Source organism: Gymnodraco acuticeps, unplaced genomic scaffold, assembly GCF_902827175.1.
Source record: "Gymnodraco acuticeps unplaced genomic scaffold, fGymAcu1.1, whole genome shotgun sequence".
NCBI lineage: Eukaryota > Metazoa > Chordata > Actinopteri > Perciformes > Bathydraconidae > Gymnodraco > Gymnodraco acuticeps.
Genome location: NW_022990172.1, coordinates 1,453,027 through 1,469,081, shown reverse-complemented (window position 1 = coordinate 1,469,081; position 16,055 = coordinate 1,453,027). Strand labels below are relative to the sequence as shown.

Genomic DNA, 16,055 nt, shown 5'->3' with positions numbered 1-16,055 from the left:
CGTAATTTTGCAGGTCAAACTTCATTCTAAAAACACAATTGTTGTGCAACGTCTCGGAAAACAATAGGTGAACATAATGCTAAGAAAGTAGAAAAAACAAACGTTACATTTATAAATAGCTTGGCTATACAGATACAATAAATGTTATGGTAATACAGTATATGAACCCAGCAGATCTAATCAGCCAACTTCACTGCTGGACTTTGTTGATTAACCAGCATCTCAGCAATGTAGCATACATACTCAAATATTACTTTTTCACTTATATTTGGCTAAAAGATTACTAGAAAATCAACACAGCCACTCAGGGTTGTAACTTGTAAAATGTATTTATTTGTTATATTCATTTCCAGATCAATGGTAGACAACATTTAGTTGTTTCTTTGTAACTCGACTGAGATAAAACAAGTACATTGAAAACACTTATGGGCCAAGACCGTAGCCTTGGGGAACACCACAATTAAACTCAGCTTCAAAACAGTAGTCTAGGTTATGTGATGGATCTGATCAGGTCTAGTTGTTCCAATACAGCAATATTGCAAGCATCCAATGTCACAACACTTTCAGGCCTTTCAATATTTTGTCCCTAATCTACATTTTCCGCTTTTATTATTTTTACAACTGTCAGAAACAATGGGTGACTTACTGTAAACCTGTTTATAATCTTCAGCTTCTAATAGTCAATCTCAGTTTCTTGACTCTCCAGGTTGCTTTTACTTGCCCTCCTGCACGTCCCCCAGCACAAAGGGAGCCTTGATGTTCAGTCGATCCCTCTCGGCCTCTTCATCTTCATCATAGGGCTCATAATCATCGTCATCATCATCGTCGTCATCCTCCACATCGCTGTGGTGGGGGGTGGAGTGGACGGAGGCAGAGGGAGAGGCGGGTACCGAGTAGGGCCGAGGGTAACGGAAACCTTCTGTCTGTGGACACAAAGGTATAACTTCACATTACTCTGCTACCGTAATATTGTCTGTCTTCCAATTTAATATCCATTTGTATCTAAAACAGCTGACAGAGACTTTGAACTTTAATACTTCAAGCAAGATCATCCATTACAGTCAGTTGCATCGTAGATTGTAGTGAACATTCACTTCAAAAAAGGTAAAAAGCTGCAATGTGTTTTGAGAGTAAATTTCATTTTCATTAATCCTGCTATTCCTTTCTTTCTTCCTCCCCTTTTCCAGCCACCTGTCCGTTTTCTTATCTCCTTTTACTTGTCTTTTATTTTCACTAACATCCCTTCCTTCTTTATCCACTCTTCCCCTATTAAAGCCCAACTCATACCGTCCTGCCTTTGATTTCCCCCTATTCCCATTTTCTTAATGTCTTTCCTTTCTGTCTTGACTTCAAATATGTATCAAGACTTAATATTTTGCATCAAATATCGGTGCCCAGCGAGCGATGTACGTCATCACACTCCACGATGATGTCCTGTCATTCATCCAAATGTTAGGCTGTCAATTAAATCAAAAAGTTTCCACTGTGTGTGTTGGGCAGTACAGGAGACTGATTCTCATTGCTTATCAAGTGTAATAAATAGAGCCAAATAAACAATTGTGAATATTGTAATGTGAAATAATATCAATTGGTAGCTGCTGTTTGAAACGCCAAATAACCTACAGCCATGAAAAGATTTTCACCCCTCCCAAATAAGAGGATGACACCCATTTTGCATCCCTTTGTGGACATTTTATTTACTTTTAAACATAATTTGATCTACCACTTCATATTTATTTTTCAAATGATGTGCAATGCCTTGTTTTAACATGCTGCTGTGACCAAACAAACAACCCTAATTGGGACCAATAAAGTATATCTTATCTGATCACCTTTTAGTTGTCAAAAGGAAAATAGGGGTAGTGTAGAAGGCATTTTTTAACATGTATATGGCATTTTCAGCAATATCCCATGAACTAATGCATGAACTGCAGATACAAAATGTGATGGACATTTCAATTATTCAAAGAAATTATTTAGATGAAGCGTTGATGGTATCCATTCTCTAGTTCTGTCACTCATTCACAAATTCACATTTCCTTACCTTCAAAGGGGCCATGGGGTCCATCTTGAACTTGTCGGGGAAAGCCCTGTTTAGTGCCAGATGGCGGGCGTGTACGTAGAACTGCAAAGCACAAGTCAGCAGAGATCTACATCAAACAACTGTACAACGTTTGACCGAACATCTTGGCAAGTTTTCTTTTGACATTTTTAAAAGATATTTTTCGTTGTACTAACACTAAAGATAACTCCACATTTACATCCAGTTGAAGAACATAATGGTGTTCGTTCCAATCAAGCTCAATTTCAAACAACCTAATCTGCTGTTTAAATACATCAAAAAAATGTTAGGCAGACAAACGGATTCAAAGACTGCTGTCAAACATCTATTTAGTGCCGATGCAGGGGAAACTGACCCGTCCCAGGTATCTCCAGTCCAGCAGGTCAGACAGCCTCTCTGTTCGGTTCCTCTGGATGATGCGCTGGCGCAGAGACTGCTGGCAGAAACTGAACATGAACTGGGTCAGCTGGTTACACGACTCCTCAGCTGAGCGGAAACGGCGGTCCACGATGTAAACACCTGACAGAGACAGAAGAGGGAGAATAGACCAGTGTCAATCTAAAAGTCCCTCAAAATGAAACAGCTCTTGGAGCTTTGAGATGAATCAGTAATAATAATACAACGTGTGTGTGTGTGTGTGTGTGTGTGTGTGTGTGTGTGTGTGTGTGTGTGTGTGTGTGTGTGTGTGTGTGTGTGTTTGTCCACACCGTAGGCAGCAGGGTCTGACACATGCTCCTCGATGAAGCAGCCGAAACCTGACAGGTTGGTGGTCACACTGGGAATGCCCATAACAGTACACTCACCTGGGGAAATACAACACAGCTCACAAAAGGTACGGTATATTTGTAGTAATGTGAATTGGTATCAAGTTAGAAAACACCCAATCAAAAAGCCATTAAAACGCTCCTCGATTCGTGGCTGAAGGAGCGGATTGCAGATTATACACGATGTTTACGTCTAAATCAGTTAACAATAGCTCATATGCCTTACCGGTCCCACAGAATTCACAAGGACTAATCTTTCATTGCCTCATGTAGAGATTTGTAACTACAGTGCCTCTGAACGTCTGTGTGTGTGGATATATGTGCACATTGAAATGATAGGTTACCAGGTGTGTAACCCCATGGTTCATAGTAGGAGGGGAATACTCCAAGGTTGCATCCACGAACAAAGTCCTCGTAGTCCATCGGCAGCAGAGGACTGGTGGAGGACAGGAACTCAGGGTGGAAGATAATCTAGAAGATGGTGTAGAAACATGAGAAGTAAACATATTCTGTCACTACCAGGATATTATTTATCAATGTTTTGGTACCTTCCAGCACATTTTTGGATTCTAGTGGCTTTGGTTAATCCCTGATTTCTACTCTAAAGCCTCTAGAAGTGAGTTTTCACAAGATGTAATGCATACATTTGTGTACAGATATTGGTGGTTCCACGAAAACAAACCCTTTTCCACAAACAACACCTTGACAATGACAATCTTGTTTTATTTTGTGAATCAACAACGGCCTATAGACTCTAAAAGCTGCTAGAATGGCTGCAAACGTTTAGCCTCTTAGATTCTTTTTACGAAATTATTTTTCACATGAAGCCCTTCTTGTTCCGACCAAAATTATGTCAGAATTGTACTTTATTATCACCAGGCAATTAGGAAAATTCCCACAGACTGACACCAGAAGACAACACAAAGAGGAAGCCCACTGTCTACCTTGACGCGATCGTTCCTGGAGTTGAACAGGCCGATGCGTCTGACGTTTGAAAGAATGGGATCTGTTGCGTCGTCAATCATGTTGTGAGTGGTTACCGGAGGGAGGGTGTGTCTCTGCATGGAGTTTTTGTTCAAAAGAGTGGACAGGTGTGTTTTGGTCATTTTTCAAGACTCGTCAAAAAGATGCCAGTATTTGTTTTTATTTTGAATAGAAGAATATATAGGGTCCATTACCTGAGTGGCGTAGATGGCTCTCTTCATAATGGTGAAGTCGTCTCGATCCAGAATGGAGTTCATGTCAGGGATCTGCCCTCTGGACAGAACAAACAATAAAGCACAAACATGGAACACACATTCTCATCATTCATCAGGGAGGACCAGTGTAGATGTACACATTGTAAAATCAATAGGACTGTGGGTTCACCTACAGTGTCATACTTACTTTAGCAGAGCATCATACAGCCTGTTACCAAACTTCTCCTTCACAGTGTGAGCTGTATCCCTGGGAAAGGGAAATGGAAACCTTTTTTAGTAATGTATGTTAGGGCTGCTTGATTATGGCAAAAATCATAATCTCGATTATTTAGGTCAATAATTGATATCACGATTATTAAAAACAATTATCCATTTACTTTGAAAACATACATTTATTGAGAAAAAAAAATGTGAATAGTATGTTTTTAACAGTTGATTACCCTGAACTTTAAGAACAACTCAACTGAAAAACCAATAAAAAAAAAAGTTAATAAAAAAAGAAAAAGAAAATTAATAATAATAATAAAAAAATAATCGTTTTATTTCGATTACGTTGTTTTCGTAAATCGTTGCAAGCCATAATCGTAATTGCGATTAAAATACGATTAATTGAGCAGCCCTAATGTAGGTTTTTATTTATTAGTAACCGAGACTCGCAAAACCCAAATTCATATGCTGTACATGATATGAAATGGGAAACTGAGACCGACTTGTACAGTATGGTTGGTGCTGCAAAGAAAAACATTTGTAAGGAGCAATAATGACCACCCCTCTACTGTAATGACAAATACAAAATGAATTTGGATTTTGAGAGACCATGCTGTTAGTGGAGGATTTATTTTAAGGTCTAGAGGTTTGTAAACTGGCTTACAGTAGGCCTGTCAGGTTACCAGTAGGATTCCCTAAACTAATGTTGTTCAATATGATGTTTTAGCAATGCTCACGTACATTATTCAACCAATGTTAACTGTTGGTACCATAAGAGAGTAATATAGGTAATCAAAACAAACTTCAATGTCAGTCACACTGTTTTTAAACGTCAACCTCCTCCCTAAAGAGGCTTTTATGTGCTACATCAACCTCACACCACTTATGATCTTCGGCCCTGGTCTAAATGTTTGTTACTGTATAGGTTACAGCAGAAGAAAGCTTCTCTGTCACTGTAATTACTCAAATCCAATTATGGTTCATAATTTCCATCAGAACAATATCTGCTGATGTCTCAATTATAAGTTGATTTTGAGTGTTAGAGGCTTTATGTACATACAGTAAAAAGTGCTTATACTGCATGTTTGCTGGTATTGAACTGTTATGTAAAACAAATCAGGTCCTACCACAGCTGCTTGCGCACCGCCTGTCCCTTCAGTGACTCCACATTGAAGTTGTTAGTTTTAGCTGGCATGATGAAGAAAACTACCACTGTCATATCATTTTTGTGGACCTGTGAGAAAAAATGAAACAGAAGTGATTCTTTTTTCGGATAAAGAAATGGAAAATATGCACATATTATTTATTTAACAAGGTTATAATTCTTTTGAAGGTCGGCTTTTACACTTTTTATTCATACAAAAAGGACCTTACCCTTAGTAGGTAGTTGAGTCTTGACAGTGATTCAAGGAAAATATCAGCTCCCTTGTTGGTAAACTCATAGCGTCCGGCGATGAAGAAGAAGAGCGTTTTGTCGAGGTTGAAGTCCAGGTGACTGCCAGAATGAGAAGAATAACAATCAGGTCTAGGGTAAACTATACAGTCATGAATACATTGTTTCCTGAAGTACAATGTTTAAGATTATATGGGAATGGCCCTGAGAAAATACACTTTATAAATCACTGAAAAACACGAGTTTCCTTTTACAATCTAGAGATCTAAAACTACCTACAATTACCCACCCGTAGAAGTGTCCTCTGATAAACTCCTGGATGCAGGCCTTGCTGGTGGAGTGCAGGTTCTGAAACTCATGCATGGCGGAAAACTTCTTCACATTCAGGCCATTGGGGGTCACCACATCTGTACCATCGACACAGCAATAGTAGAGCTTTAGGTTCAAGTTATTTATCGTCATGTACACAACCACCAAAAAGCAGTTATCATTGAAAAATCTGATCCTATTGCCCTAATCTGTCTGATAGCTTGGAAGATATCTGGAGTTGTTTGGACGAATAGATCAACTGACTGACTCCCCCATCCTCACAACAAAACACACTGTGAAGTATCAAGATGCATACGGTGAAAGTCTTCCCCACCTGGCTTCCTGTGCAGCATATGGCTGGCTTCCACAGCGGTGATCTGGGAGACGGTGGTGAAGACGTGAGCACAGTGCACCGCCGCTCTCTCCAGGCAGCACCGATGGTAGATATGCCTCTCACCCGCCTCCTTGTCAACGTTGAACTAAAACACACACAGACAGTTTTAATACCGGAAAGCAAGAACATTACAATGTAATTACATCCTTTTAACGGACTGTTAAACAGTGTTAGGATAGGGTGGTTGGAAAAAACACACCCATTCCAATATTGATGTTGATAGTTTGTGCATGTCTTCATTGTAGAAGGATCAGTCTTATGGGTGTAATATTAATATTTGTGATATAGTTTAGTAGTCGTTGGTAGATTAGTGTACATTCCCATATCAACAAAGACACCTGCCGTTAAATGCTATTGAAGTTCCCTGCTTTCTGGAAAACTGTAACTTACACCATTCTACATACTTTGGCCATGGTCTGAATGCAATTAATCCTCTCTCTGTAAGATATGGTTGGACTAAAGCGGTTTATATAGACCTGACATACTGTAAATGTGAGTTCATGTTTTATTTGCTTGGATGGATTAGCATTAGCGATCTGGTTAGCATCGCACAGCTAATTCAACTGTGAAATGCTCTCACAATCTAAGGACAGACAATAGAACATGAAACGAGAAAAACAAGGATTTCTCTACGTAACAAACCATTTAAATTTAAACTAACAACATTTCACTTTTTATTTTCAAGTACAACATGTGTTTGAAGCTCTCTGAATCCATTTTACGCTTTGTTTCCCCTATGATAGTGCGTTACATTCAACATTTCAACGATGAAAATGCTAGTTGATATGAATCCACTGAAGTTGTTGAGTTCTCCTGGACTTCCTATCCAGGCTAAGGGTTACAAACATCTTGGAAACTATCGATTGAGCTAGAGAGTGGCCTTTCGCTCCATGCTGACCTTTAGGATGTGCGCAGAGCAGAGCCAATTACAAACCTCACACTGACCCCCCCCCACACACACCTCAACATGCCTAATGATGCTCTAAGTGGCTTTCAAAAGCTACAACTTTTTGGCCTGAATGTGGAAATGAATATGGTTGAACAGAACTGTGAGTGCATGTGTGTCCTTAATAAAGCCTTGTGTTGAATCACATGTGCAGTAAGAGAGACACGTTTTAGGTTTGGTCAAAGGTCATATCTGGATATCCTGTCATGTTATCAAGATTGAGATTGATCTATTTCTAGACTCTTAGACCTTTTCCAAAATCCGTGAAATATATTACTTGAAAACCAATTGAAACCAATGAGGATGACTATTTGTAAAAGTTAAAATGACTGGCTACTCCATGCTGATTTTACTCACTTTTCCAGTGTATACAAATCATTTTAAATTGTCTCAATAAATGCAAAATGAATGCTTATTCAGATAAACTGTTTATTGGAGTCTTTACTGAGGTTTCAGTTTGTCATTATACAGTGATAAGTCAGGTGGAAGTATAAAAGTAGGCAGGACTTAAACCTTTTTTAATATTTTTTACATTACTAATTCTATCACAAATGGTTCAAGATTTGATGTCTGTGGTAATTTAACTAATATGAATTATAAGCACCATGTAAGCTCTGAATATAAACTGAACTGAAAAAGGCCTAAAACGAAGATTTGACTGAAAACACCGCCTGCAGATCGCCAGCTTGTGTTCATATTTGTTACAGTCTAGTTTTCAGCAGTGTGTGAATGCATCTATATTAACTCCACTCCAACCTTCCTGACCTCTCACCTTGCCCAGGTTGTTATAAAAGTCTGCATTCCCAGCACAGAGATACCGTCCCAGCAGGGTGGCGTGTGTGGTGAAGACCGTTGCCATGGGAATCTTGCGGCAACGGGAGAGAATAAGCCCTGCACCCGCCTGCCACTCATGGAAATGACCGATGACATTGGGCTTGTCTCCCAGCTGGTCTATTAACTGGAAAACACAAAAAACTGGGTTGGAAATAGCAATGTTTAAATTCATGTGAAACTAACTGTAGCTGCCACAATCCACACTTTTGTAAGCACAAAAAGCAGCAGGAAGGAAAAAGTGGAATTTGAATTCAGTTATAGAGTGTTGCAGTGAAGACGTATTTTTGTAGGTCAACCCGGAAGTTAGCATCGCCACGGCTAGTTCGTTAAAAGCTATTTGGATTTTTCCATTGGATTTTTGATAATTGCAGAAAATAAGCTCTGTGGCAAACAAACGTTTATCATACTTATACGTTTTGGTCCGCGGGATAATCTCCACACATTAACACCACTCTTAACATTTTTTTAAGTACAATTGCCACTAGTAAATAGCTAAAACAATGCTGTATACAAACTACATGACGGTGACATGACTTCAACTCAGCATCACCAAGCGAGTTTTGCGTGATGACGTTTAATAATTTCATTTAGCCACTTGTTAGCAACCACAGTTTTGTATAAAAAATGTTTTACGAGTGCGGGATTAACTGATTTATGCATGTTGTAGAAAAAAACAAGAACATCTCATAAGCTTGTATCAATGACATATCTTATTTCAAGCATCTAACCTAAAACGCCTTCAAGAAACAATTGACCTCAAGACGAGAGAACCCAAAAGTGCTAAACTAATTTTCTTTTAGAACTCAGGCTGACCAGCTGCTGACCTCTTTGAAGAACCAGGCGACGAGGGAGCCCAGGATGAGGGAGTCATTGGCCTCCCGGTCGTTGTAGGGCAGGCCGATCTGGCAGGTCTCCCACAGGTCCCCCTTCCAGCGGTCCAGGTTCCAGGCCGCAGAGCCAACATCAAACAGGATCACAAAGGGGCTGCCCTCGATCAGCCAGCGGCCAAAATGAACCTGCAGCATCAACAACATTGATATATTGTGATTTTAAGGGTGTCTATTATCATCTGGCCGGGGACAACAGCTGGAAATTAGCCATGTTGGCTAGAGCTGCCCCATTTACAGTTTTTTGTGACAGTTGATTGGGGACTGTTCACGACACTATAAACAAATAAACTAAAACTAAACATCGGTAATGGAAGCTCAGAGAAAGAGGTACACTCTACAACTGTTACTAAGCTTAACCTTCAAAACATTTGGCTTGAGTTTCAAAGCCTTTTATTGCATTTAAATTGTCTATTGTTTTTTTTGTTTTTTAACTTGTACTTGTTTTACGGTGTGTGAGCTGTGCTGTGTGATTTTGTGTATGTTTATTTGACTGTACAGCACTTTGGTCTGGAGGTTTTAAAGTGCTTTATAAATAAAGCTGTATTGTATTAAATATCTGACAAGTATGTAATCATATAGTTGCTGGTCTTTATTGACGAGCCAATCAACATAGAAATGGTGCAGAGCAGTGATTTATTTATTTTTTAAATGAAGCTACAGGTACACAGTGCAGTCCTGCTCAAGGATACTTTGAGTTTGGGCCACAAATCCTACGATTAACGGCTTTCCTACTTATGTCTCCACTATAGACATAAGACATTTCAATTTGTGTAACACACAGTCACCTGGCAGCCGTTGTGGATGAGGGCGTCCATGGCCTTCCTGACGGCGGGGTTGGGGGGCTCGCAGGCCTCCACCTGTGTCTTGAAGTTGTGTTCGTAGTAGGGCCCCATCATGTAGTAGTTCTCCCCCCATTCATCCACCGTGATCTTGGCTTTGGTCTGGAGCACTGTGTAGATTCCTCCAACTTCAAATTGAAAAAGAAAGCATGTTTTTTAAACTTTTTCTCAACCTTCAAATATTAACAGACGAAGGTCACTCAGGTTTATCTTTGGAACCCTGTTTTTCCTCAACATACTAATAGAGGTCAAAGCTCCTATGGCCTCCAAGATGTGTTTGCAACCACATCTTTTTTATGGCAGTTCAAGTCACGTGTGCATATTGTTATTCATGGTTATGATGCTTTAGTGAACTTACCATGTTGATCCCTTTGAAGTCAAACAGATCAGGTTCATAGTCTGACTCGTCAAATGTTTTTGCACGTTTCTGATGTTGTGTTACTGTTCAGGTATAGGCTGGTAAATATGATACGGTCACATTTATAAAGAAAGTGCACTTTTATTCAAAAACCTAAATTCTACATCAATCATAAATATTTAATGCAAATGTTTTCATGTTCATAAAGCCCTGATTATTCCGATTAAAGGCAAGTGAAATGGGCCAAATATCCATATTTGTAGTTATTAAGAGACTTGAAGAGGCACATGTGTTCCAAGGCAAAAATGAATTTCAGAACTTTTATGCAGTTGACTTCTCTGTTAGTTTTGGCTCTTGTAAGTCAGAGGAATTATTTGTTTTGATGTGTTGAAATAGTCTTTTATTCAAACAGAAATTCTCAAATTGGTCTTTAGTAATCCTGAGGTTGATATTTAGTTTAGTTTATCAAACAAACAAAGAAGTATTTATTTTGTAATAGGCCAAACAAATCTGGCAATGATTTTTTTCCAGACTCAAAGGTGTCAAGATATAAACATCTTCAAACATCAGTGAAGTAAAAACGTTTTGCAGGAAATAAGGAACTGGTATTTGGTCGAGAATAATATTAAGATATATATTGAGGAATAAACATCACACATGGATGATTGTTAATATTGTTGAATTAATCTGATATGGTGTTTGTGTAAAGTATGTTTGTATTTGGCCGTATTCAAGAGTATCACATGGGGTAAAAAACTAAATGTGAAGTTACTGTTGGACCGTTTCCACACCAGATTTCAGCCTGAGTTGAATGTTACACATGTTGCAAAACCTCCACATTACCCAAAGTACAGAGATCATGACCCCCGCATCAGTAGTATGGCAGAAAGTCAAGTCAAGCTACATGTGATCATTTATAAATTGTTACGCCAGGAATGTATTCATCCAGTTTATTTACTGTAAAAGGTATTTTTTTGTTCATGTTTTGTTCTTTCATTTTCTCACATGTATACATCAGGAGTTTTAAACGGCCAACATATTAGCCAAGCGGTTCCTCTTTCAGCACTTATCTGCAGGTCAATGTTTAACTTTTTAGAGTGAACAGCCTCTGTCAATGCTCATTGTATTTCACTATTTGCTCTTTAAAAGGGTAAAGAGGCACAGATTTACACAACATATTACCAATTGCCAGACTCTCAAAGTGCTAAAATGAAGTTCCACTACATTTTCTGTATTGGCTTTGATTCCAAAATACTTTGTTTAAATACTTGAAATTAAAAGGTTGTGCATGTCTAAATAAATCCATATTTTCACTGTATAAATTGCAATTTTTTGGATGAAGGCCTTCTACACTTGGAATCATGCATGAATTCAGACATGTCATTTATTTCGAGTTATTAAAGCACCATTTCACGTGATCTGACCTTTGTTGGTGACCTCCCAGGCCACCTCAAAGAGCAGCAAGTCCTCCACAGGCAGCTCCTCTTCCTCCCAGGCCGGCAGCACCCCGCTCAGGGACGTCATGGACAGGGAACGAGACAGCGGCATCTTCAAATGTCCCGAGGTCCGACAGACACCGTCAAAATGTTGCTGCAGTCTGTGAAGAAAGGCTTTTAACAGGCCTGCAGGTGGAGGTCCTGGGATCAACTGTGACAATCCTCCAGGACAAGACAAGAGGGACTAACCGAGCTTCTACTCCGCCTACCAACGCTATGGTTCAGCCAGCAGGAGGTGACGTTCAACACACAAACAAACTCTCAAAAATGATTGAGAAATGTTGATGAATGAAAGCAGGTCTCTCTACTAGGAAAGAAAGATAGCAACAGATGTAGGAATGTTCCCAATCCTGCATTGTATTATCATTACCAGAATGTTTGCTACTTTACTTCTTTAGTTAATTTTTTTTATTCACTTAGATTATTTGAAAGGGACATTAGATCTTCCGTTGCAAACTGAAAACCCACTTGTTCCAAGTGCACCTTGGGCATTATATATATAAATATATATATATTCTTAGAATATTTAGGTCGATTGAGACCAATGCACCAGCACTTATAACGGTATTGCTTATTTAAAGAAAATGTACTTGTAGGTGTCTTGACTTTCTGAGTTCAAGGTTAATTGCACTTATTCTAAATTGCTTTGGATTAACGCTAAGTGAAATGTAATACTCAATATAATACTTGTTACCCAACATTGCAGGTCTCCCTTGAAAAAGAGATCATTGATCTCAATGGGATTTTACCTGGATAAATAAAGGTTTTTGAATTAAAAGCTGTACATGTAAAAACTGTACATAAGCCAATAACAACCGGAAAAAAATGATGATTATCCCTGTCCAATTGTTAAAAAGACGCCCTTCAAATAAAATAAAATGACATGGGATATGAAATGATAATAAATATTTGACTTTTCAATGTAGTTATGGTCAAGAAACCTAAGTAGAGCGAGGACGACTTTCCAGTTGCATGTTTTGCTGAATTACTGCTTGCAGCTGCAGTCCTATGGAGCCCTCTGGCTTGTGATATGTGTAATGCAACAATGTATACTATACTAAGTCTTTGTCGTTTTTCTAATATTTTCTACTTTTTAGACATACAATACCATATCATTTTTTTCATATTTGCACTATGTTGTTTTTTGTGACATTTTCAACATACTATTTTTTATACTATACTATATAGTATGTCAAAAAAACAACACACAGTATACAGTATGTCAATAAATTCGAAAAGAGCGGTATAATATAGTACGTCAAAAATATCCAAAGAAACTGCATACTTTGAAAATAACGACATTGTATATATAGTATATATTGTTAGAATAAACAACATAGTATAATAAGTCGAAAAACTTGAAAAACGACGTAGTATTGTATGTCGACAAATAAACAAAAACAACATAGTATATAGTATGTCTAAAAATGTAAAAAAACCACATAGTGTATGTTGAAACATCTTTAAAAAACAACATAATTGTAGTCTATGGCATAAATGCCAATGTGTTTAATGCACAACAAATTGGTAACTGGTGTAGGCTACATGGATTTCCAGACTTACGTCACAGGGAATAAAAAACAGTTTCAATAAATTGTTTCCAACTATTGTAAGTCACTTTGGATAAAAGCCTCAGCTCAATATAATCAAATGTAATGTAACAACTCAGTGCAACATACTGCTGCCTCTTTATGCATCACTGTATCCAAACTGGAACCTGAATTGTGCAATTACGCGTCCTGACTTTTGAGCCTTGGTTCCGTCAATTATTTAATTTTAAAATGTTTACGAAATTGCCATTTTTCAGCACGCAGGAACATATTATTTTGAACTGGATGAAGGATCCAGAAGCGAACAGAGCTGACAACCATTTCCCAGAAGAGCTGATGTGGGACACATTTCAGCAGCAGCTCCGCAATTTACAGCAGGGATGCCACTGTGATTGGCTGTGAGCTTTAAGTGCAAGAGGTCACCGTGAGAAAATATAAAGCAGGTCTGATGAGTAGGTGAGCATTGACACTTTTTATCTGAACTGCTCGGAACCCAGATTCTGCCCCAACATGAGACTTGTGGCTCTGGCTGTGGTGTGCGGGCTCATTGTGGCTCAGGAGGGACGAAGTGTGGACACAGCTCTGACGGGATTTGACTCTTCACAGAGGACACGCACAACAGGTGGGAAACCTAATGAAATTAAACCAAAACAAAGGCTTTGACTTAAAATGTCCTTCACGGGTAGAGCCCATTTTAGTAGTCAACTTTGCAAAGACAACATATAATCATCTTAAATCTAATAACACTTACTCAATAGTCAATGAAGTAGGCCTCTTTAAAATCAGCTCTACCTACCAACAAGGAAAAAAGGGAAATATATTTTTAAATAATGTACGTTGGTTTTTCTTTTTTTAGAGCTTTTAGATTATGATTCCTGCAAAAGGGGAAATGATTGATAGTTACCGTAACCTCTACCTTGATATTATATCCAATGTTTTTTGCTTACTTTGTTGTTGTTACACCCTATATTTCAGTGTATTGTTATTAGTTTAATGTAACCTAATTACTATTAACATGTAAATATGCTTTGGGAATGTAAATAGTGTTGTCATGACAAAATAGCCATTTAAACTTAATAATAATAATGATAATATAACTTTTAAGCAAGTCATTTTACAAATAGGCCCTTCTTAAATGCAGAACTTTTTATTTTAATCTCAGGCTTAAAGTCTGGATTTGAATATTTAGAAATGTATGTTGAGAACTAAGACAATATAGAAAATATAGTTGAAGGCTACCTGAACAATTATAAAAAAGGTATACTTGTGGGTTATCTGTCGCCACTTTTTAAATAGCGGGTAGCTGGCTCCTCCGCATGAATTTTTGTATTTCTCAAAATAACAAACATTTATTTAGAGCGTCTGAAAGAAACAACAAAAAGTGGCGACAGATAACCTACAAGCACCAATGTAAATATGAGCTTTTATGTGTAAGTGAGTAAGATTCAATATCCTTAATTAGCCTAGTTAAACTTGTTAGGTTAAGTTTAGTCATTAGTTGCTTTTTCGCCTGGTTTTCAGAAGCACGTGTAAAGTGCATGTTTAAGTGTGAGCGGATGTGTACTGCTCTTCCCTCAGGGTCCGTCCTCTCGGCCCTCCGGAGGTCTGCAGGAGACTTTCTGACGGAAGATGGCGCCCCGTGTATGTCCCTCAGAGAGAACGAGGACCAGCGGCAGCTCCTGTGCAAAGACCGCCGCAGCAAATTCAACATCAACACGTTCGGGCTCCGCTTCGGGAAACGGTACAACGGCTACATCTACAGGAGAGCTGTGAAAAGAGCCAGGAGAAATAAACTCTCACCCCTTCTTCTATTCTCGCGAGAAGTGGAGGTGCCTACCTGAAACAGATGTGAGTTATCCTCTGAGGACTTGTGTCCCATTGGTGGAATTCCAACATGTGACAAGAGTCTTTCCGCTTGTATGTGAAAATTGCATTTTTCTTGAGATAAAAAGATGTGTTTCTGTGAATACAACTTTTTTACCTACCTTAACTGTGAAATTATTTCTAAGAATCTGTCTAAATAAAAAGGTTTAATGGACTTGTATTATCAGGTGAAGATGTTCTTACTTTCACAATTAAAGTGCTCTATTCTATAATGCTCTCTTGTACATTTCTGCAGTTTTTTAATTAAACTACAGACAACACACGTTGTTCAGCAGCTACGTTGTGCATGATTCAATAGGCATCATTCATTACTTGTTTTGAAATACTATTGAATAGTTAAATAAACACATTACATTACATGTCATTTGTTAGACACATTACATTACGTGTGTATGAGATTATTCTGTGAAATTGAAATGTGATTTGGGACGATGTCGAAAATGTTGTCAAATTCACCCATCAATAGCATATTTACTATTGATAAACAAAAAGCTAGTGTTATATTTAAATCCAGAATTCTGTTCAAAACTAATTTCATTTTAAATTACAAAAAAAAGCGTAACTTCTTCTGGCTCAGTATCACAGAATTTTGTATCGATATCAGTACATTTTGAAATTGTATATTAATATCTTCCCTATTTATGATTCCCAAAATGTTATTTACCTAAATGTTTGGGATCAGTTATATTTTTTCCATTAATGTAGAAAAGCTTTTAAACAAGGATTGATCCTAAAGCTGGGAAGTAACTCTATAAAGGATTGATTGATATAATATCCCTATATGCATTCATTACTGTTGTTCTAAGCATAAATACATTTTATAATAAGCGTTTCTGTTGGAATGTACCTAATATTTTAAACATTATATGCGGTAAGCAATTGACGATTATTTGTTTAATCCATGTGATTTTATAGAAGCAACATATGTTT

The 16,055-nt window shown here is 38.0% G+C and overlaps 2 protein-coding genes across 3 annotated transcripts; one reads left to right on the top strand and one right to left on the bottom strand.

Annotated features, from left to right (window-relative positions):
* Window positions 1–310: 310 nt before the first annotated feature.
* Window positions 311–15,043, bottom strand: gys2 (glycogen synthase 2). Of its 2 annotated transcripts, XM_034217643.1 has the most exons (17): window positions 14,815–15,043; window positions 11,620–11,792; window positions 9,784–9,965; window positions 8,933–9,124; window positions 8,047–8,232; window positions 6,269–6,413; window positions 5,915–6,032; window positions 5,607–5,727; window positions 5,360–5,466; window positions 4,213–4,272; window positions 4,005–4,083; window positions 3,771–3,884; window positions 3,171–3,297; window positions 2,770–2,865; window positions 2,418–2,581; window positions 2,045–2,125; window positions 311–923 (listed from the first exon to the last, which is right to left on the bottom strand). In XM_034217643.1, the coding sequence occupies exons 2-17, from the start codon at window positions 11,741–11,743 to the stop codon at window positions 714–716; spliced, it is 2,106 nt and encodes a 701-aa protein (XP_034073534.1). In that variant the 5' UTR covers window positions 11,744–11,792; window positions 14,815–15,043; the 3' UTR covers window positions 311–713. The 2 variants fall into 2 exon arrangements, with proteins under 2 accessions (XP_034073534.1, XP_034073533.1); XM_034217642.1 differs by lacking the exon at window positions 14,815–15,043 and having other exon boundaries at window positions 11,620–11,892.
* On the top strand, window positions 13,752–15,149 carry kiss2 (kisspeptin 2). The gene is made up of 2 exons (XM_034217647.1): window positions 13,752–13,863; window positions 14,820–15,149. The coding sequence occupies exons 1-2, from the start codon at window positions 13,752–13,754 to the stop codon at window positions 15,080–15,082; spliced, it is 375 nt and encodes a 124-aa protein (XP_034073538.1). The 3' UTR covers window positions 15,083–15,149.
* The last annotated feature ends 906 nt before the right edge of the window (window positions 15,150–16,055 follow it).

Coding starts and splice junctions, on each gene's coding strand:
- gys2 (XM_034217643.1), bottom strand. CDS start 11,743: ATGCCGCTGTCTCGTTCCCTGTCCATGACGTCCCTGAGCGGGGTGCTG. Junction 2,866..3,170: donor ACCATGGGGTTACACACCTG/GTAACCTATCAT, acceptor GTATTTCCCCAG/GTGAGTGTACTGTTATGGGC. Junction 2,582..2,769: donor GTCAGACCCTGCTGCCTACG/GTGTGGACAAAC, acceptor TGTCTCTGTCAG/GTGTTTACATCGTGGACCGC.
- kiss2 (XM_034217647.1), top strand. CDS start 13,752: ATGAGACTTGTGGCTCTGGCTGTGGTGTGCGGGCTCATTGTGGCTCAG. Junction 13,864..14,819: donor ACAGAGGACACGCACAACAG/GTGGGAAACCTA, acceptor CTCTTCCCTCAG/GGTCCGTCCTCTCGGCCCTC.